Source organism: Argentina silus (assembly GCF_951799395.1).
Source record: "Argentina silus genome assembly, chromosome: 13".
Lineage (NCBI taxonomy): Eukaryota > Metazoa > Chordata > Actinopteri > Argentiniformes > Argentinidae > Argentina > Argentina silus.
In genome coordinates this window covers 13377315-13400546 of record NC_139667.1, presented here as the reverse complement: position 1 = coordinate 13400546, position 23232 = coordinate 13377315, and the positions used below count along the sequence as shown (strand labels likewise).

Sequence of the window (23232 nt, the reverse complement as noted above, 5' to 3'; positions counted from 1 at the left end):
CCTCGGCCATGTGGACTTCGAAGATGTTCTGAGGTCCAGGTTAGTCTCACTGAAATAAAATCTGAAACATTTCCCTGGATACAATGTTTGCCGACCGACTATCAGTCTAGACAAAGGATTCCCAAATCAGCAACAGGAGATGGGCAGCTTCTCTGCTGGTGTTTTAATTAGCAAAACTGTTGATATAATTGTTCATAGCAAATGTGATATAATTACTCATTTCAAGGGCTCTATTTTCAGCCAGCGCAAAACTGACGTCCAAATCCACGCAGTTGCTATTGTGAAATCCTAATTTGTGTGTCGGCGGTAAATTACCACAGCGTTGGTAAATTACCAGACCACTGTCTCGCCTGCTCTCAGGTGGGAGTAGTAGAGGTAATAAAGGCGAGGTCAAGTGGCATCAGGTGCGCTGAAAAATTCTAGTCTTGAAAATCGCGCTAATATTTCTGACACACCCCCTTTGCGCCACCGCTCCCGTTTTCGCTGACTGTTTTTTACGCTGTTAAAATATAGCCCTTATTTGTAATAAAGACAGTACGTGGTATGAGCACTGACAGACTTGTGACTCTTCAGAACAACTCAGATGTTTAAAGCAGAGATATATCAGGTACAGAGATAGTTACTCAGTTCTAGAAGCTCTCTGGGTTCCTCATCCAGTTTTTACATCACAACTTTCCACACTCAATACTTATGGGTGAGAATGGATCCAGAACATGTTGTTCAGCATATCTCTGCAGATATCTAAACACAGATAACTAAAGTGGGTGTGTGTGTGTGTGTGTGTGTGTGTGTGTGTGTGTGTGTGTGTGTGTGTGTGTGTGTTGTGTGGGTTTATAACATACACCCAAGGAGGATAGCAGCCTAACTCTGCAAAAGTATTTGTAGAATCAACAGAAAAGAGAGCATGTCTTCCATTTGATGAGTCAATAGAACAAGAGGACATCTTAATGAGAACCGTGTTGCGATGGACAGTGAGTTGTCTGTCTCAATCTTCACATTTCTATCTGTCAGGTAAATTACCTGCGCCTGTCAATCTCCACACTTCACTTCAGAGGGAAGAGGGAGAGGAGAGCAGAGGGAGGGGAGAGGAGAGGGAGAGGGAGAAGAAAGGGAGAGGGGAGGGGAGGAGAGGAGAGAGGTCAGCCTAGCCTTAGCCCAGGCCCTCTAAGGCTACCCAGCCAACTTTAAATATTTCACACTATTTTAAATGAGGCTTTATGAATGATAGATCACAGGCCAGAGAGAAACTGTGAACCTGAGGCTTCGCTAACGACCTCTAGCTGTCCATCTCTCCTAGCTCATCCCAGCCGCAGCCAACCATAGATGGAATATCAGAGTGGTTGGACATGAGATAGATAGAACGAGATCTGTTAGAGATCAACTGTTTTAATTAACAGAGAGAAATAAGTATGTAAACACTACGAGAGCTTTAAATTTAGTTTATTGCCTCATGTCTTTGATTTTATGTATAGGTCTATTTGCCTTTGGTTACAATTTCACATAAAACACACCAACATCAAAGAAGGAATTAGCCCCCATGAGGATCATTTGAGAGATTAATAATTTAATTTAATGATTTCATCTTCTGCAATTGCCATGATACAAATTGGACCTGACCACTGTGTTAGACTGTACCACCTGGGTTTTCTTGAACCAAGAAAATGATAAATATCCCACCTATAAACATTTAGTTCAAATAATTAATAAATACGGTCTTTACCTGTTTTCACCAGGAAAAATTCTACATTTTAAGAAAATTACACTTATGTCATAAGTCATACATTAAAATACACATTCTTTCTTTTCATTCAAGGCCTATTTGAACTAATGTTCATTCTTTGTTTTAAACTGTAAACATCATGTTGCTGTACACATAAATGTGAACATTCTTTATTTCTTTTAGCGGGAGAAGACTGGATAGGTTGTCCCAAGAAGTGCAAGTGTGATATCTAGTGTTGAAAGACAAGCATTACAGGTAAATGATGTCCATGGCGATGTGCAGGCATAGAGTTAGATCACTAGAGGGCGCACTCCACCAAATTAACTGTGATTGTATGTAGTCACCATGTAGTAACCTTTCTTTGTCTTCTGTGATTTTAAGCGGGCGTAATAATGCTATTCTTCATTCCATTCCATGCATTAGAATGAGCCCGTCCTCCAATTTCTACCTCCACCAGCCTCACTGTATATGTAATACGTCAGTGATAAAATGTGTAGGGGCCAAGTGTCTTGTATTAGATAAAATGAGATTGCATGGCCTTTATTGTGCACAGTAGTGGATATTTGTTTTGTTCATATCAGCACTAGCATACAAACATACAATTACACAAAACAAACAACCCATCAATCACAAAGTTTAAAATGCAATACAGTGACTGAATCTCTGGCTTCCTGCTAGTATAATCAGTTATAGGCAGTGTGAGGAGTCACATACGACCCATACCCTGGTCTCACATACGACCCATACCCTGGTCTCACGTACGACCCATACCCTGGTCTCACGTACGACCCATACCCTGGTCTCACATACGACCCATACCCTGGTCTCACATACGACCCATACCCTGGTCTCACGTACGACCCATACCCTGGTCTCACGTACGACCCATACCCTGGTCTCACCTACGACCCATACCCTGGTCTCACATACGACCCATACCCTGGTCTCACATACGACCCATACCCTGGTCTCACGTACGACCCATACCCTGGTCTCACGTACGACCCATACCCTGGTCTCACGTACGACCCATACCCTGGTCTCACGTACGATCCATACCCTGGTCTCACATACGACCCGTCAGCCCATTACATAGATGTTAATGACAGTACAAATTTCCTCTTGGTCAGTCTCAGCTGGTACCTGCTCCTCTAACACCTGGAGATGGTCAGTCTCAGCTGCTATTCTAACACCTGCAGCAGAGCAGTGTCTTAGACCTTAACCCTGACAAAGATACTGTGCTAAAACATTCGTTCACTGCAGATACATGTTTGGGAGTAGAGTGTGCACATGTTCTCTATCGTTACTTTTAAGGCCAATTGTCAGTCTCTTCCTCATTTACTACCTTTCCCTGTCTCCTTTTCTCATCTCATGTCCTTATATGATTTCCTTTCCTAATCACTGATCTCAAAATGAACATTAATTATCATGTAACATGTATTGTAGATGTATTTTACTTGAAGTCAACTCTATTATTGAAAGGTAGTTTTATTCCCTTCTTTAACAAATTCCCATTCTCATGAATACATTGTTTCATGTGTTTTACTTTGTAGGTACAGATAATCAGGTTACCCTGGAGATACAGGTGACCTCTGACCTTGACATCCAGTTCACAAGGTACGATGTGAGGTCGGCCTGATTACTCAGTGTGCGCTGCTTATGGCCATGAAGGGGAGACACAAGATGGACATATTTCTGCTGCCAAGGTGCAGGTCACAAGAGTCTGCTTAGCAATATAACATTTCAAGCTAATGTATATTTCAAATGATTTCCGATGTGACTTTGTATATGATTCCCGTTATGGTTGCATGTCTGACTTGGGATATTGCGTCAGGCATAGCTGTAAACATGCTTAGCTACTATATTTGTTGCTGTAATGTTACGTAAGTTTAAGATCACTTAACTAGTTACACAATCCTCAGCATAAGTTCATAAGATATGAAAAACACACAATCAAAAGGAATGGAATGCAATGATCTTTTATTGAGTGAATGACGGTTACTCTGTGTTCTTGGTTGAGTGTTTGCGTGAACAGCAGCACAGGCCAAGTCTGCTTGCAGCTGTGAGCATCCTCTTGAGGAGGGAACGCTTCTGTGTCTTAGAAGCTCCACTCTCCTTATGGGGAGTCGTCACAGCTGTGAGCACGGTGCTGGGCGCTAGAGAGAGGAGAGAGTTTGTATGAGCTTAACTAGGCCTATAGCTACAGAATAGAATACTTTATTAGTTTGGTTATTATGTCCTTAGTCCATGTGTTCGATACGTGACTTACCTATGCTGTGTCAGTTGTCATGGACAACCTTGATGTCCTCCTGTCCTGGGGCTGGAGGCTGGACACCAGTCTGTTTGCTCTTCTTGGAGCACTACATTAGTTGTTACAGAAGAAGAATCAATGGCAGAACATATCTGTAAATGTAACTCTTAAAACTCCTTTATTCCTACAACAACATTATGCACAGTTTGACTGCTGTTTGGTGTTTGCTGTTTTATAAACTGGTGACATTACATTTCCTATTTGGAATGTGGCATTCTTATACATTTGCTGTATATTTCTGTTTTACCTTGCTCTTCAACCTTGAAAGGAATCCGCATTTCCCTTTCTTCTTCTGCCCAGTAGCATCACTCTGAGGCTGTGTGAGTGAGGCTGTAGAGGCTGGTCTAGTACTGGATCCCCTTGACAGGGTGTCCATCACCTGGTGGACCATGACCCTGGAGAACAGATTCACTGTCTCATTGTAAATCAGTGAAGAGCTGTTGGACAGCAGGCTCTTGGGGCTGGAGAATCTGGTCGGGGCTTCGCTGTTGGAGGCTTCTTCCTCCATGCTCCATGATGAGGGAGGGACTATCAAGGGAAGAAGCAAACGCTTCACCGACTCCTCCGCAAAGGTATAGACCACCTCAGAGCACAACATCGCATGCTTGTCTGTCCGGGTCAGTTTGGACAGAACACTGTCCGACACACTCTTCCCAACAACCACTGAAAGACTGCTGTGCAGAGACATCAGCCCCTGGAGTTTGTCGACAAGGGCGTTGGTCAGGGTGCGGATCTTCCCCTGGGACAGCAGCTCCTCCAGTCTGCTGAGGTTGGCGTTGGGAGAGGTGACCTCTTGGAGAATCGCCGGGTCCATGTGGTCCATCATTATGCTCACCACATCGACCATCAGCTGTTTGGGAATGAATCCTGAATCCTCCGGAACAGTCTCATCGGAGCTGTCATTGATGGTTGTGCTTCTAAGTATGGGGAAATTACATTCTACTGGAAGCTCAGTGGGAGATGGAGTTCCAGGGAGAGTCAAAGACACATAATCAAACATGGACTTGGACATTGACCTTGAGTTTTTGGTAGAGGTTGTGGACTGAGAGGAGGCGGCCCTGAGTGGCTCTGTAGCTGCCAGCTCCTCCTCACCACCCTGACACGAAGCTCCATCCCTTAGCTTCCATCCCTTAGCGAGACTACCCTCACTACCCACTATCTCTACGTTCTCTAGCAGAGATCCTACAGCACTGTGCCAATGCCTTAGCTCGACTGAGGTCTCCATTTCCTCTGACCTTGCCACCATGTCACCTTGAATGGCGACCAAGACCTGGCTAATGCTGTCTCTAGCCTTAGCCATGGATGCACTTTGCTCAGCAGCTTGCTTCTCTCTCTGAGTAAAGAACTCCCTCAGTTTCCTCTGTAGATCTCTATAGATGGTCTGTGCTGTAGACCACAGTCTCACTTCTGACACTTCATCAGCACTGAACCTACTAGCCAGTGACACCTCAGAGGCTTCGGAACCTCCCACACTTCCCCTGAGGAGCACAGAAAATGTAGGCAGCACACTGGGACTGGGTGAGGACTCCTCGCCCTGGAACAGGCTCTTAACGCCGTTCACAAATGTGCCGACAAGGTCTAATGCTGAAGAGTCAGCACTGACAGGTGGCATAGAGGAGGTGGTGTCCTGCACTGATTCCATGAGAACGTCTCTCACGTTCTCAGTGGCCTGCCTCTGAAAGTTCTCATTTGACAGTCCACTAACGACTGCCATGGGAGACACACATAAACTCTGTGCTGATGGTGGTGAGGAGACAGAGTACTCCTTTAACCATGCCAATACTTCCTCCACAAAGTCACAGGCAGCGAGGGACTCATCAGATGCCCTCATTTCAGCTGAGTCTGTCTGCTCGTCCTGTGTCTTATAAAAGACCAGAATCTCGCTCAGAACCTCTTTGGTGCTGTGGTCGAGTTCAAGCTGGCTCACCCCAGAGCCTCGGAGAGCCACCATTGGTCGAGAGCTTTCACTCTGACCTCTACGCAGCGGTACTACATCTGTCGAGACAGTTGTTGACAGCAGAGGCTCACTCTGGCAAGACTCCCGTGACACTTGTTTCAGAGCAGGTCCACGGATAGATCTCGCATGGTCTGAGGGCAGTTTGCTCTTGAGCCGTGCATAAAACGCTCCCAGCCTTCTCTGAAGCCTCTGAACTAGATTCAGGGCAACAGGCAGAGATGTGTTCTTCGAGACATCAGGCTCAGCTGAGTGAGTGATAGACCGCATGTCTACCACAAACTCGTCAATAATACTAGAGGCCTCCGTATCTATATCTATGCAGCTGGGTAGACTGCAGGGGACTGATATACTGATGGCAGACTTCAGCAGCCACTCACTAACAGCCTTGGTGGCCTCACACCTAGTGTCCTCATTAGACAGTCTGTCTAAGCTAGAACGGCTGACCCGGGGAAAAACATCCTCTAAATCCTCTAGATACATGTCATCATGGAGGGAGGGGGATTTTGTTGTTGTATAATCCTCCAGTCCAGAAATGATGCCTTCCACAAACATACCAGCCGCTAGGGACTCAATAGAGGACTTCGTCCCGACAGAGAATGAGGACTCTATCCTCGCCACTTCAGTTCTGAACGTGGCTGCAAGTTCACCAAGGACTTCCTTGGTGACAGGGTCATAGCTGCTGGCCTGAGAGACTCTCCCGGACCTCAGGGATGTGGAGCTCTGACTACCAGGACTATGAATGGAGGCAAGTTCCTCATCACTGATGTCTACCAATTCCAGAGTTGGTTCCGCTCCATTAGATGAAGCTGAGGCCTTCCCACTTGTGACCAACTCTCTCGTGAATAACCCAGCCAATTTCCTCTGCATATTTACAAACATCTTACGGGTAGCAGAGAAGACCTTATTATCATTTGCAATAGACGCATCTAAATCGGTGGTCTGAATTATGTCTTGAACATCAGACACAAAGGCGTCAATGACGTGGGACGCCTTTGAGTCTACATCACTAGGAGTGGGGGAGGTGGTCATTGCGGCGGCCATGTTGGCCTGGCCAGTGACATCACTAGAGGAGGGTGAACAACAGTCGATATTCCTCCACAGAATCGCACCCACGGCCTTGGTGGCTTTGGAATGAAACTCCTCACTAGTAATAACACCAAGGTGTTGTCCCACAACGCCAGAGGAGGACACACGTCTGTGCTCTGCTCTACCAGAGGACCCCTCCTGATCAGAATGACAAGAGCTGATCGTCTTGATTTTCTCAGCCAATTGTCTGAGCATGTAAGCCGCTCCCTGCATGCCCCCCTGATCATCTGTGCTACATGACTCCACCGTCTCCACGATAGCAGTCATCACGTTGGCCGTCATCGGCCCGAGGTCCGCCTTAGAGGTCGTGACCTTGACCTTTGGCACCAATTCTCCGGTGATCCCAAACTCCTGGAGCTTGGTGGACACCACGTGGATCATCTTCCTAGCCGCGTACATGGAGCTGTCCCTATCGCAGGCTATCGGGGTGGACTTACCTGAGCTTGATAGTGATATTATCAAGGAGACGTCAGAGTTCACCTGCTTTAGTACGTCTCTAACCACAGCTCTGGTCCAGTCAGATGAGCTAGAGGAGCTGGAGCCCAGTGATTGGAGGATGGTGTCCTCAGTGATCCCAAAGAGGACTCGGAGTGGGTCATCCAGGGGGGGCGCTCCTCCGTAGGCACGCTGCAGCGAGGTCTGGGAACTTCAAAACAAACACAAATATTCCATTCAGTTCAATTGAATACAACTTTATCAATCCCTGAGGGGCATAAGAGTTATCACATTGATCGCTCACATCTGAGGAATTGATATCTTACAGCATGTTGTAAATTCTTCTGCTTATTGATGGTATTATGTCTATTTATCTATGGTCAAAACTTTTAATCACAAAAGAATAATTGTAAAATCAGCAGTTCATAAAGTCTGTAACACTTTTCTGTGGAACAAACATTAAGGGTTACTTTTAATTGATTTAAGTGATTTGTTATGTTATGGTCATAATTGTAATTATTTCAAGGCGTGGCTGTGATCATAACATACCTCCCTGAGGAAAACCCCGGAGTTGGCATGTGGGCCTCGCTGGCCGGCTTCCTCAGTTCCTCTGTTGACTCCTGCTCCCATTCAGTGGCTGAGGGGTTGGGGGTCTTCACCCGCTGGCTGCAGGTGGACTTGGCTTTGCTGCCCCTCTTAGAGAGCTCCTTCTTCTCGTCCAGAGATGAGATGGAGGAGAGTGTTGACCCACTCTGAGCATCCCTGGCCTCATTCAGCTCTATGACCCGCTGTAGAGTCGGGAGGAGAACCTCGGTGGCTGTGTTGGCGATCAGTTTCACCAACTTCCGGCACATTACATCAAACTTCGCCTTGTTCACCTGTGTTCATTCAAAAGAGAGTGAAGAATTAATTTGTGAGGCTGTGATGTGAGGTGTTTAGATTCACTGTTTAACTAACAGACATTCAACACAAACAATGACTGGTATGCCTGGTTAGTATAAAGTCAAACAATAACACATCAAATGTTGACAGGTAAACTCACAGGGTCTCTCATGCCGTCATGGATCACCCTCCACTGCCTGATAGAGAAACAAGTGAACATTACAAGTTGTTTGGTCTTCGCTCACACTTCTTGTACTGTTTATGCACAGGATGTGCTATTGAAACATTGGGAGCATAGATACAGTAGAGAACATAATACTTACTTATCAGTGAGACCTTTCAGAAAGTTGATCAGGATGGGGAAGCAGTCCTGATCGATCTTGGTATTTGAGAGGGCACCAACCCTCCTCAGACCTTCCTCCGCCAGCAGCTTGATCACTGCTGCTCTGTCCTCATACTTGTCCTTCACTCCAGATGAGGAGGACGCCACAGAAGGAGCTAAAAGAACCAAACAGAGAGAAACCAGGGGTTTTATTGGCACCTATGAAATATAGTCTGGAGTATATAGAGACAATCAATGGTTGTGTTACAATATTCCCACTAACATACCACTATGGAGGCATTTCCAGGCCATGCATTCAAAATGATATACTAGTATGTGGATATTGGAATGATGTTCAACTCATTATCATTGCCTGTGATTGGATGTTTAATGGAATTAAATACATATTTTCTTTTTCAAACAAGTCTTCAAATAATCAATCTGGACTCTACAGGGAGCAGTCATGTAACAGAAAACCCTCTGACCTGCATCAGTTCTGCTGCTCTTCTCAGCCGAGGCCCTCTTACCACTATTCCTCTTGACCTGCAACACAAGAGTTCAGATCTCACATTATAGTCAACTTTGTCATGTGAAGTCAAAGTAGCTCAAAGTAGCTCAAAGTAGCTCATTTGACTGGATCACACAGAAAATCATTCAAATGATAATCAGAAGGGGGCAGCAAAGGTTGTGTTCTGTAAATGTTAGGATCAGGCTTACAGGTGGGTGTATTGCCCTTTGACAGGACACACAATCTAATATAAAGCAGAGTTAAATCACATGATCTGACCCAGTGTAAGTGTTACAAGGATGCAGGAAGGGGTCAGTTTTAGTAATCATACCTTGACACTCTTGTCCTTCCTCTCCTTCTTTGGCAAAGCCACTGGCTTCTCCTTCACCCCCTTCTCCTGGGGTCCATCCTTCAACACCTAAATGATACAACAACTTAAATGTAAGTACTGCTACATAGATGTTAATGACAGTACAAGTTTCCTCTTTATCAGCCAATGTTAGTGAACGTAGCCTATTAGTTCATACCAGTCTATGATTATTCCATCATCATATATAACCATCAAAATGAAAAACACTATTGAACCCAGATATAGGGCTCTTTTATTGTTCGCCCCAAATGTCTCAAATACTGTAAATAATAGTTTCATCTAGTGTGTGATTTAATTTCTAGTTAGTTAGTTTTCTATTCGTTTTTATCGGCTATTTGCTAAATAACACCCCAACCTCCTTTTCGTCCGACATTGTCGATCCAGTTATAGTTACTGTAAAACGTGTGTTAATCGCAGATAGGTTTACTCTACGTCTAAGTGGAGCAACCAAAATGCCGATAAACCAAAGATCTGACCCTGACGTCATAATGGCACGTCAGGTGCGTCATTGTAGCAGACATCGGACTACCAGAGAGCCTCATGTGTGCCATATATGGCATGATAATTAAGTTGATTTACATTATTGATAATAAAACAGTTAAAATAGCCTATCATTACGAATAATAGTAGGCCCACTTGTATGCATTTGAACAGTGTTTAGTCCATGTAATAATCATCTTCCTATTAGGCCTATAAATTATCGACATTATTATATAAACATACTTTTTTTATCATGAATGACGCTGCCCCTTTGATACCAAATGGTTATGGCTAATTATAGGAGATTAAATATGAAGTATTGAGACAAATTGAATTGCAAATACAGCTATGTAGTCTATTCTCGTTGCATTTCACCGCTGACATCAATGAATACTAGCCGCAATATAAATAGAAAGTAGAATAGAAATCGAAAAAGCGCTAAAATGTACGTAGGAGAATAATTACCCTATATTCAGCCTATAGCTCTTGACAGTGCTATACTATACTGCTCTTAACAATGCTATGCACCTTTTACAGTGCTATAAACAATACTATCCTGCTCTTGGCAGTGCTATAAACAATACTATCCTGCTCTTGACAGTGTTATAAACAATACTATCCTGCTCTTGACAGTGTTATAAACAATACTATCCTGCTCTTGACTGTGCTATTACACAGTAATATCCTGCTCTTGACTGTGCTATTATACAGTACTATCCTGCTCTTGACAGTGCTATAGGCGTATTGTTATTGACAGTGCTTTCAAATATCTATCAAGTCCCTTACCTTTTCTTCATCCATATTCCTTCTGGTTTGCTCGTCCTTGTTTTCAGCGGTGAGATCAGATGTCCTCCAAGTTGTGTCCAAGTTGTGATTGACGAGAAGGCGCACCGTGGCTTTTATAGTGGCCTGCTGTATTACGTCATGGTACATTACGCGTGACGTCACACATTGTGATTTTTAGGACGGGCGTTTTGAAACACTGTATTTCTGTACCCCACAAGAGGACTCTTTATAAAATTGGCCAACAACTCCTCTATGAAATCGGGGAGGGGACTATCGGTCTCTGTCCCTTCGTATGTCACAACATTCTGTCCGTTCGTATCTCACATGCTTTATCTCTGACACCACTGCGACCATTTTTACGAAACTTGGGTAAATTATGCGTCTTGCCATAGACCTAGTTATGAGTTTCGAGGTGACGTCGATTAATCGCATGATGGTGCGGCTAAAGTGATAGGTTGTTATCATCAAAAACGTTACGATAGTATGCAAAGATGAGAACGCACTTCAGAGCGCACATGTTGGCCAATTGACTGTTTTCAAATAATGGCTAAAGGCTACAACGAACAAATTGGCGCCAACTTCAGTGTGTGTGTGTGTGTGTGAGTGTGTGTGTGTGTGTGTGTGTGTGGAGAAGATCATGGACCGCGCCAGTGCAGATACACAGAACAGAACAAAACTAGCTTTGTGACATGGCGCGTTATCCTGCTGGAAGTAGCTATCAGAAGATGGGTACACTGTGGTCATAAAGGGATGGACATGGTCAGCAACAATACTCAGGGAGGCTGTGGCGTTTAAACGATGCCCAATTGGTACTAAGGGGCCCAAAGTGTGCCAAGAAAATATCCCCCACACCATTACACCACCACCACCAGCAGCCTGAACCGTTGATACAAGGTAGGATGGATCCATGCTATCATGTTGTTTACGCCAAATTCTGACCCTACCATCTGAATGTCGCAGCAGAAATCGAGACTCATCAGACCAGGCAACGTTTTTCCAATCTTCTATTGTCCAATTTTGGTGAGCCCGTGCGAACTGTAGCCTCAGTTTCCTGTTCTTAGCTGACAGGAGTGGCACCCGATGTGATCTTCTGCTGCTGTAGCCCATCTGCTTCAAGGTTCGACGTGTTGTGCGTTCAGAGATGGGCTTCTGCATACCTTGGTTGTAACGAGTGGTTATTTGAGTTACTGTTGCCTTTCTATCATCTCGAACCAGTCTGGCTATTCTCCTCTGACTTCTGGCATCAACAAGGCATTTTCGCCCAGAGAACTGTCGCTCACTGGATATTTTCTCTTTTTCGGACCATTCTCTGTAAACCCTAGAGATGGTTGTGCGTGAAAATCCCAGTAGATCAGCAGTTTCTGAAATACTCAGACCAGCCCGTCTGGCACCAACAACCATGCCACGTTCAAAGTCACTTAAATCACCTTTCTTCCCCATTCTGATGCTCGGTTTGAACTTCAGCAGGTCGTCTTGACAATGTCTACATGCCTAAATGCATTGAGTTGCTGCCATGTAATTGGCTGATTAGCTATTTGCGTTAACGAGCAGTTGAACAGGTGTACCTAATAAAGTGGCCGGTGAGTGTAAATGTGAACGTTCAGTATTTAGTTGGAGAAGACTGGATAGGTTGTCCTAAGAAGTGCAAGTGTGATATCTAGTGGCGAAAGACAGACATTACAGTTAAATTATGTCTATGGGGATGTGCAGGCATAGAGTTCTATCCCTAGAGGGCGCACTCGCCCAAATTAACTGATTATAATGGGGAGTGTCATGTTGTCAACTTTCTTCATCTACTGATTTTAAGCGGGCGTAATAATGGTTTTCCTTACTCCATTCCATGCATTACAATGAGCCCGTCCTCCGATTTCTACCTCCTTTAGCCTCTACCGAAGTAATTATGATATCATCATGATGTAACTAAGTCTGAATGATAAATATGTGGTAAACTATAAAACAAGGGACAACATTCAGGTGAAAAATACATTTATTTTTTAAACATTTACAACAAAAAACATTCTCAACAACCTTCTTCTCCACATATCCACCAGCATTAATGACCAGCATGCAAGCTGATAGGATAACACACTCAAAACCTTTAGATTAAAAACACCTGAAAATGTTAACACCAAGCGACCACACATTCTGCATATTAGCCAAAATGAACAGGGTTGGTTTTTAACAAGCTTTCTAAAGTGTGATGATTGTTTTTTTAATTATTCATTTCACAGAGGGATCACAGAAGAGAGGCAGTGTGTGTAGACGTATTCAGGTAAAACAGAAACATGTCTGCTTAGACCTATCAGTGATTAAAGCGGTGCTTAGAAGTCATCACTAGTCAACTAGTTTATCGTGATTGTTTAAGTTTAATAAACTAGTAATGATTAGGATTATACAGAAGGACCCCCTCTTGTCAAATTGTTCATAGTACAAGTGCTTTAGACTTCATTACCAATCTGAAACAAGACCTATACAATATGACAGATCAGATGTCGATCATAATCTAGTGCCTTTCAACATGACAACGTCAATTCAACGTATCTACGTCATCTCACAAAGCAAGTTGAATAATAACTGTTTAACGAGCAGCAAAATCATTTGATTTCAGTATATGTGGACAATTCCGACACACATCTCATCCCCTCCTACAGCCTCACATGTCATCATCTTCATGTTAGCAGTCCATACTGTTAGCATGTTAGCAGTCCATACTGTTAGCATGTTAGCAGTCCATACTGTTAGCATGTTAGCAGTCCATACTGTTAGCATGTTAGCAGTCCATACTGTTAGCATGTTAGCAGTCCATACTGTTAGCATGTTAGCAGTCCATAATGTACGTAGCAGAGGTGCCCCAGTGTTGCACACAGAGCAGCAGGGTAGAGGAGAGCTGAAGAGGTACCATTGGCTCCAGGGGAGGCTGATGGAGGTAGAAATGGAACAGAATAAGGAATGAGGATGTGTTTGATACCATTCCTCATTCCGTCCATGCATTACAATGAGCCTGTCCTCCAATTTCTACCTCTATCAGCCCCTACAGGCTCTCTACTGTGTGTGTATACAAGCTAGGCTGAGATAGACCCTAAATTAGAGTCCACCTCACAAGCATTAAGGATCAGACCTGGGTCAAATAGTATTTTAAATACTGTGGTCCGAGATGGGTGGGGCTTAGCACTTTTAAGTCTATTCCATTGGTTAAATTGCACCTGGCAAACACAATCAAGCACAGATGATTTCAAATACTATTTGATCCCAGGTCTGGTGAGGAGTGGATTTGTTGCTTCAGTAGAGAGGTGAGTGGCCATCACCACTGCTGTACTGTGTCAGACATAAGATGGCGTCTCCCCGGGTCAGGGAGTGCTTCTGTCCTGCTGGGTGGAGGCTGAAACACACAGAAAACAACAATTTTAGATCATATTGTTACTTAATGACAAGGCAATGGAACAAGATATTTTTTATTACATTGTTGATACAATGTCATTAGTGTAATTACAGCATTATTACATTGGTATAAGAGCAAATTAATGTGATTCATGTCTTTAATCGTATTTGGATATCTCTAATTGCTTTAGAATACCGTTTACAAGATGTGTAAGTGGAGGAATGTACCTGTTAAGTCTCTGAATCTTCTCTTTGCCTCCGCCCGCTCCTCTGAGTCAAAATACCACACCGTAATAGCATATCTGGAACAAAGACAAACTCACATTAGTTATTCAGAAAACTATATACACATATATAACATTGATATAGTAAAGCTCTATAGAAAAGATATCAGCAATATGACTTCTAAAACCAAGATGAATTCATTCATTAATTCCTCAAAACAGTGTATTTACCTATATAAGCAATAATAACATGATACATATTTAGGCCTGGGTCAAATAGTGTTTGAAATCCTTTCTAATACTTTGAGCGTTTGTTTGAGCCTGATTTACATGTAACAGCAGATACAGACCTAGTTGAGTATGACGGCTGCACCTCATGAGGGTTCCTCCTGTCTGACCAGAAGAAGAGCAGGCGGTCAAACAGGGGCTCGATATCTGCTACGTACGATTTACCTTCCGGAAAAATCCTGAGAATTCCTCCGTGCTCCTGGTAAATAACAAAGACACGTTGTAGATAAGTGGAGCTCGGAGGAGAAGGAGGAGGAGGGGAGGTTTGGGCCTATGAGGCTGTCTGCCTTGCTCTGCAGTTTAACACATCAAAAGCCAGGAGGGGTTTTAACAAAGCAGTGGGCGTACTGTACTTGTTTGACTGCCAATGCCTCGCTTTCTCATCATTTCTAAGAAGAAACCACAGCTACATATAACTACCATGAGTTATACTATAAAGGAATACAATGAATGTGATGCAATGGTATAAATATCATCTTGAAAACAAACTGTTATTTAAAAGGATTAATTGCATTTATCTATTAATATCTTGCCCTTTTTCTAGACTGGGTCTGGAATGTACGTACTGGTGTGTGTTATAGGTGTATGTACTGTATCAGGTGTGTGTTCCAGGTGTGTGTACTGTATCAGGTGTGTGTACTGTATCAGGTGTGTGTTCCAGGTGTGTGTACTGTATCAGGTGTGTGTATCAGGTGTATGTACTGTATCAGGTGTGTGTTACAGGTGTGTGTACTGTAACAGGTGTGTCTATCAGGTGTGTGTACTGTAGCAGGTGTGTGCTTTACCTTGGCGTTCCAGTTCTTGTTCAGGTAGTAGATACAGGTGACACAGCGTCCGTCTGCATTGGGGTTGTCCACATGTTTCACATAGCCTGTCCCATTTCCAGGGTAGCACGCCACCATAGCCTAAAACAGACAAACATATAACATCAACTTGCTGGCCATTATATTTGTATCTTAATTTTAGATTGATCCTTTATTTAACGAGAGAAGTCACGCTGAGATTTCCATATATTTTTCAAGTGGGCACATCATAGGCTGCTATACATTTAGAGTGCTTGTCACTTTACTTCAGGGTTAGGGTCAACTGCACAATTTGATTTCAATTCAGGAAGCTACTTAAAGTTGAGCTCTAAAAATAGAAACATTTTTTATCTAAAAAAAACTTGTCAGTTTTATTGAGAAATAATGTAAAATAAATGCCCTATTTGCAATCATTGGTTATAATCAATGGTTATTTCAATTAACTTCCTGAATTTACTGAATTGAAAATGATTCAATAATCAACCAATAATCAAGATCTAATACACACATACTGTGTACACATATCAAAGAAGCCTTTGTGGAAAATATTTCACAATTCCAAGTGAAATGCCTTGACATTATTCTGAGAATACAGAAACAGAGCATGTGTAATCCAAAATAGAAAGTTGAGGAGAAGTTCATGTTCTGGTTGCAGTAATGTCCTGTGTGGGTAGTGTTGTTGGTCGTGGTTTTGGCCTACGTGCGTTCAGGCAGTCATTCAGTCAGTAGCCTGAGGAAGCACAATTAACCCAAACTGTGGTATAATCTTGTGATCAGAAAGCCAAGTAAAGCCTTCAAAGTACAGTAATCCTTCTGAGGGAATGTGTGGTCAACAGCCAAGTGTGGATACACACACACGTTCAAACAGAATATTTACTAGAAGCATGGGTTCACACAGAATATTTACTAGATGCATGGGTTCATACAGTTTACGAGAAGCCCAGCAATAATCAATCCCATAATGCTGGGATAATGTGTGGGTGTGGGTGTGGGTGTGGGTGTGGGTGGGTGGGTGTGTGTGTGTGTGTGTAGTGTGATGGATCATAAATGAACCCTTGTGATCTCACAGAACTTTCAACGTGAGTCTGATAAGGGACATCATTTGGCTAGGTGTGTACGTGAGGAGACGTGATCGGATCTGGGTGTGTATAAGGTCAGTACATGATAAATAAATCATAACCAAAGGACCCCTAGTGATCTCACAGAGCTCTTCCCCTAGCACAACTTCCTGCATTATTCCAATATCTTACTTCCCCTGTACTCAACTCAACAGTTGTCTCAGTAATACCAAAGATCTTTGCTATCTTTGGTGTTTGGTAGCCTATCCCTTTCTGCTAATCCTCAGGAAACAGGAAGAGGGTTTCCTGGCCAGGAGCTTCTGACACCATTGACCGCTCACTGCACGGGAAAAGGTCACTAAAGTGCAGACACAGTGAATCTATCAGGCACTGCTCTGCTGACCTGGGGATTTCCCTCAAGACTGTCCTGCTGACCAGCAGAGGCTATAAACTGGGTTTCCTCTGAAAACAACAACGAGAAGGGAAGTATGGTCTCTCAATACGGGAACTCATGGTTAATTAGAGTTACAGTACTCAATACAGTCACTTATAAAGACATATGTATGTATGTCTGTGATAAGATTTTATTCCTATCCTTGTATTTCACTACACTGTTGAGAGGTAGCTTGTTAAAATAACAGTTTACTGCTGTATCCTCTGCATGTAATAAATACACTTTGATTTGATTTGATTTTGATTTGATATATCAAATAAAAGTAAAAGAATGTTCATCAGGGAAGAATCTATGTTAGGTTCCTCAAGGACAAATATCTCCAGACACCCAAACAAATGAATAATGAGGTTATTATAAAACAGAGCTTGAACCTGAAATGCATGGGAATCAGCAAACTACACATTTATCGCCAGCAGTCTTCCGACATGCATCACATGTCAACAAAACACCAGGCTACCCTTCTATGATCACTGCACAATTGAAAATATGTGTGTCATTCCCCATAATAACATAGGCTGTAAATAACAGCACACTACAGGCAGCAACAACACAACGGTGTTATCTGATAATGGTTTCCTTTGTTTACACCTCCTATCACCACTAAACATGCACGCTTTGAAGGAAGGAAAGCTATCAATCACCAGTGTTTACTGTCTAGGGGCACGTACGCACTGTGTTATCACGGAGGAGTGAAAACATGTCGGGGGGGGGGGGCAACAGAAAGAGAGTGGGTAGAGAGAGAGAGAGATATGGAGGGAAGACAGTGAGAAAGAGGGAGAGTGAGTAAGGGAGAGAGGGTGGAGAGAGAAGGAAGGAGAGAAGAGGGGAAGTCCACACAGAGCAGAGAGCTGGCTGCTTGCCAGGATGTTGAAGGTTTAATGACAGTGGTACGTGTGGAGCGTGAGCCAGCAGTCTCTGTGTGTGTGTGTGTGTGCAGCTGTAGCTGAAGACCAGGGGAGGCTGGTGGAGGTAGAAATCGGAGGACGGGCTCATTGTAATGCATGGAATGGAATGAGGAATGGTGTCAAACATGTGTGTTTGATACCATTCCATATTCCGTTCCATGCATTACAATGAGCCCGTCCTCTGATTTCTACCTCCACCAGCCTCCACCGCTGAAGACCTACTGTACACGCCTGCTCTCTCCCCTACCGCCTCTCTCTCTCTCTCCTATAGGCTACACATTGAGCCATGCGAGATATGTTCATGCTGAATTATTTTGATAAGATACGAGTGTAGAATATGTCTCAAAGTCTATTGATCAGAGTGAAGATACTGTACAGAATACAAAGTTTCATCAAAATGTCTTTAAAATATTTGACCAAAAACTATAACCAAATCAGAGAACTTATGGAATGTAATAAACCAAGATCAAAAGATAGACACTGTACTTCACTATCAAGGTTCTTCTTATCAGTTTCTTTTCATTTGTAATCAGAGTAAACGACAACAGGTTTCTCTTGCTATTCCACAGAAACGCAGATGCTGTTTCTATAATCAGTCCATCAAAGTTATTTCTCTAAACAAGGCTTGGAAATGGGGCAATGGTGCATGTGAGAGAAAGGGGCTAGGGTTGCTGGGGTGGGAGGTCAGGAGCCCAGGGGGTGTGTGTGTGTGTGGGGGGGGGGGGGGGGGGGGGGGGGTCATAGTTCTGGCTTCCTGCCAGTATAATCAGTTATAGGCAGTGCAAGGAGTCACGTAAGACCCATACCCTGGTCTCACGTACGATCCATACCCTGGTCTCACGTACGATCCATACCCTGGTCTCACGTACGACCCATACCCTGGTCTCACGTACGATCCATACCCTGGTCTCACGTAAGACCCATCTCACAGCTCACGGGTCATTAAGCACCTATTGTATACTGTACAGCATCAAAGAGGATCATTATGTGTCGATGGAGGGGGATGCTTGGTTCCATATGTGACGATTGGTTCCATATGTAACCCTAACCCTAACCGTGACGAAGAACTTCTGGGATAATCACACTGATCAGTGTTCACACTGAGGCATCTTACAAAGATGTCAAATAAGGGGAGGAATATTTGATTCAAATATCCATTGGTTATCCAAAATAATTACAGTATTTGGCAGTATACTGACAGGAATTTAAACAGCATATCATTTCGAATACATTATGTTTGAAAGTCAATTAAATAACAAGTTCATTATCCATATATGAATAATAAATTCAAGGAATCTGTTATCTGCTGTCCCTCAATGGTTGTTTTCTGCACCAGATCATGTTATGTTAATGCTCTCACCCCGTCCATACAGAAAATATCAATGACTGAGCTTATATTTAAATTGTTTGATTAATATCACTGTTATTGATCATATGTGTGTAATAACACCACGGTCACACTCGAGACTGTGCGTGCACCCCTCAAAGTTAACCTTTTGGATGCGTGCGCAAAGACGCACTTACCTTCGATCTCTCTCGAATTAAGCTTTTTCCAAGTCGCCTGGTGCACAGAGAAACTAATTTGTCAATCAGTGTCAATAGGAAACTAATAGCCTCGGATCCTCTCTCGACCCCGCTGATCCAGGCTATCTTATCACCCCGAATATTTCTCTTGGAGACCCCCGAACCAGCCAGCTGCCCGTCGTGCAACAAGCCAGAGTTGTGCATCACCATGACTTGGTCCAAAACAAATTGTCCGACAAGTTCACCTACAAAGTTGTCCACGTAGAAGAAGCCATGGTCCAGCAGGGACGGGACTATCTCGTCCAGCGCTAACCGCTCCAAGTCCATATCCATGACGTGTTGAATAAGAGGCATTATTGGACGGTTGATGAGGATTTATTCAGAACAGATTGGAATTTAGCTTAAACTTCGAGATGAGGTTCCAAACTAAGTGCTTCTAAGATTACCTAACTATACATCAAATGTATCAGCCGTATCTAAATCTAACTAATGTAGGATAAGCATCTCCATCAAAAAGTGCAGACTTCGATCCAAAGATGAGATTTCACTTTGGGTTTCCTTGGCTAGAGTTCTTATTTATTCTAAATGCTGGCACTGGAGTGTAGATCGAAGCAGCCAATGGCGCTGAACTATGAGGCACCTGCGTAGAAACCGATACGAACGATAGAAACATGGAACGTGCAGGATGTGTTCTGCCACGCGAGGGGCGGAGAGAATCAGGAACTTCATTCATTCTAAATAGCACGTTCTATACACTTATTGAGTAACAGACATTTTGATTGTATAAAATATATTCAGAAAAAATTTCAATGTTGAGTATTTTACACAAAGATAAACGATTCACAATATCCCTTCCAGATTACATTTATAGGATATTTCTATAAAGTTATACATTCATGACTCATAAAATTGCTATTTTTATTTCATCATAAAATACAGTTATTCATGAGTCAGCTAAAGATGTGCAAAAACCAGACAAAACTGTATTTTACATGTAGTAAAAGAAAACGCTTATTTGTGCGCGATAGGCGTGTCGTCCGCCATTGAGGATCATTCCAACCGCATGTAGCCCTCGCGCTCAGTGCACGTCCTCGCAGAAATAAACACGGTCATGGCAGCGTGCCAGAAACCCCGCCGGTTCCCATCGTCCTGAAATGTGTCTCATAGCCGACGTTGGCCTACAATAATGCGCTGGATGCGTAATAACAGCAGCGACAATAACTAGGCTACAGTAATACCCTATATGGGAAAAACTAACAATGGCCCAATGATGATGTTCATGATAAAAGCCTAATAACAAGGATAATAATAATAATAATCATCATAATATAATTATTATACTGGAATTGTGCTGGAATGTACTATAGTCAACTGATTCAGATAGTCCACTCATTTATAACCGCCATAAATACACTAATATTTACTTTAAAGCAAAGTAAACAAATGATGATGATGATTATTTTTATTATTATTATTATTATTAAGAATCTTTGAATACAGATTATTCATTCAATGTGCAGGACGTTTGCATTTACCCAAACATGTTTGGCACAATACTGGTACTAACCTTGTGTCTCTCTCTGATTTTGTACTCCCCCAGCTTGCCGTCGGCGTACGTGATAAGTTTGTCCATCCTCGTCAGCAGAAAGGCAATGTTTTCACAACCGGTCTCAGTCCCGTCCACCCACGCAATTGTATCCCCTCGGATAGACTTGCTTTTGCCAAAGTCTCCACAGGCCAGCTCGCCGTCTTGCATCTTCCCACCTTGGTGAATATGTCTGACCTCTTCCAGAACCCGTTCTCCTATTTTATTCCCGAGGAAATTGTCAACAATGCACAGACCATATGCATTCATACAAGGCACTATATAGTGTAGAACGAGTTTGTGAGGGCTGAGACGTTTATGGTCTTTTGATTTTGGCCAGTAACGGCGGGGTCTCCGGAGCGCGCAGGGTACGACCCCAGCCCCGCTCGTGTCTTCTTCTTTATCAAAAGTGCTTTTTTCACCGTTTGAGGAGCACACGGCCTGACCCCTGCGCTCATCCTCAGATACTTTATTCATTTTCAAGCCTTTTCTCATAAAACAGTCCTCATAAAAATGTGTTTAGTTCTTTCTCCGACGATTGCATCGAAGTAGTTTGATATCCTCGCACTAAACGGTTTTAAATGCACTTGTCGCCACTTCTGTTGCGCTACGTGAACTGTGTTTCTCTGGCCACCTGCTTTAATATATCGAACCGCGTTCACAGCACCACACGGGGATGCGCTTTTACGCACCGGCTGCCAATGATACGCAGAGAGGGTAACAATGTTTGAACTTTGATTTTTATAATCATGAACATCAAAACAGATGCCATTTCACCTCTGTAATAACACCAATTAAAAGCTGGTAACCAGTCCCTAACGATACCGGTGAATACGTGGCCACAATAATATTGCCTAACATCTTTGTCAACTTCTAAGAGACATTAAATTGGCCCCTAAATTGTCTTGTTAAATACGTTTATGTTGCACAAAGAGCCTTATTAAGTGTCTAGGCTACTGGCCAATATGTGTACAGGATCATGGAAACTCATTTGTATGTAATTGTCCAATAAATGCCATCTATTCATGTTGTATAATTGAGGCCATACAGTAACACAATTCAAAAGCCTGTAACCAAAATTACAAGTTGAAATAAGATCTACGAACCAAGTAGCAAACTATCACCCATTACAACGAATTCAGTTTTATGAAGGAAATCAGTGAGATTTTATATAAGTGAATTTTGATTACAGAGAAAATGTATTGGAAAAAGAAATCAATTTCAAATCATGAAATGACAGAATAACAGTAATATGTAAATGGGCACAATTTTAAATCCTCTTACATGTAGTGTTGATAACAAGCCCAGATAAGACTGACAGACAGCCAGCCAGAGGACAGGTCCTTCTCTGGCTTGTCCTGTCAATATTATGTCACATTTCCCTGTAGTTCATTTCTGAGAAAAGGCATAATCATGCGTATGTGAGCCCCAACACACTGAGCTGCAACAAGAGACGGCTTTATGAACACTGCCTGATAAAAGCCACCAGCCAGTGAAAGGATCTGCCAGTTTTATGGCTTTGGCATGCCCACGAGTGGAGGCTGTTGGAGGTAGAAATCGGAGGACGGGCTCATTGTAATTCATGGAAAGGAATGGGGAATGGTATCAAACACGTTGTTGATGCTATTTCTCATTCTGTTCCATGCATTACAATGAGCCCGTCCTCTGATTTCTGTCTCCACTAGCCTCCCCCGATGCCCACATCTTGCTGGGTGTTGGCATGGGTAATCTGATAGCCAGCCAAATGGTGCTTTGCCCATTTCCTCCTTGGCTCCCGGCCCTGAGAAAGATTACCTTTAGAATAATAACAGAAAGAGTGCATGACTACATGTTTACATGTGGAGTAACCTAGGTTTATGCCCCATAGAGAATAACTAGCTTATACTGGCCATGCTAGTTGCATGGGAATAGATATACACTTTATATACAGTGAATAGACATACACATCTGGGTACAGTAGTCAGCAGCTAAAGTGATAGCAGCTTCCATTCCTCAGATGTACTATGGCTGTGGGTGTGGGAGAGAGAGTGGGTTGGTACCCATGTAACTGAATATATATATATGATATACTGTATATTGAAAGGGAACATGGTTTTATGGTAGATCATTTGGCTGACCTCTTGAGTGCCCTGTGCTGTACTGCAGGTATACAGTAT

General features: G+C 43.1%; 3 protein-coding genes across 3 annotated transcripts; all 3 read right to left on the bottom strand.

The window, feature by feature from the left end:
• Positions 1-3713: 3713 nt before the first annotated feature.
• On the bottom strand, positions 3714-7357 carry LOC310814553 (uncharacterized protein). Its single transcript, XM_083684038.1, has 3 exons — positions 4279-7357; positions 3990-4080; positions 3714-3876 (listed from the first exon to the last, which is right to left on the bottom strand). The coding sequence occupies exons 1-2, from the start codon at positions 7354-7356 to the stop codon at positions 4000-4002; spliced, it is 3159 nt and encodes a 1052-aa protein (XP_083540164.1). The 5' UTR covers position 7357; the 3' UTR covers positions 3714-3876; positions 3990-3999.
• A 413-nt stretch (positions 7358-7770) lies between these two features.
• LOC310814595 (uncharacterized protein) lies at positions 7771-11211 on the bottom strand (the record flags this gene model as incomplete). The annotated part of the gene is made up of 8 exons (XM_083684091.1): positions 7771-7777; positions 8059-8387; positions 8552-8588; positions 8715-8889; positions 9199-9256; positions 9553-9639; positions 10858-10983; positions 11182-11211. 8 exons carry the CDS (start codon positions 11209-11211, stop codon positions 7771-7773), a joined length of 849 nt encoding a protein of 282 aa, XP_083540217.1.
• Positions 11212-12836: 1625 nt separating this feature from the next.
• On the bottom strand, positions 12837-20082 carry egln3 (egl-9 family hypoxia-inducible factor 3). Its single transcript, XM_083683551.1, has 5 exons — positions 19492-20082; positions 15533-15652; positions 14810-14946; positions 14464-14537; positions 12837-14236 (listed from the first exon to the last, which is right to left on the bottom strand). The coding sequence occupies exons 1-5, from the start codon at positions 19843-19845 to the stop codon at positions 14205-14207; spliced, it is 717 nt and encodes a 238-aa protein (XP_083539677.1). The 5' UTR covers positions 19846-20082; the 3' UTR covers positions 12837-14204.
• Positions 20083-23232: the final 3150 nt, after the last annotated feature.

Coding starts and splice junctions, on each gene's coding strand:
- LOC310814553 (XM_083684038.1), bottom strand. CDS start 7,356: ATGACGGCCAACGTGATGACTGCTATCGTGGAGACGGTGGAGTCATGT. Junction 4,081..4,278: donor TTTCAAGGTTGAAGAGCAAG/GTAAAACAGAAA, acceptor CAACTAATGTAG/TGCTCCAAGAAGAGCAAACA.
- egln3 (XM_083683551.1), bottom strand. CDS start 19,845: ATGCCTCTTATTCAACACGTCATGGATATGGACTTGGAGCGGTTAGCG. Junction 14,947..15,532: donor ACAAGAACTGGAACGCCAAG/GTAAAGCACACA, acceptor GTTATTTACCAG/GAGCACGGAGGAATTCTCAG. Junction 14,538..14,809: donor CAGCCGTCATACTCAACTAG/GTCTGTATCTGC, acceptor TCTTTGTTCCAG/ATATGCTATTACGGTGTGGT.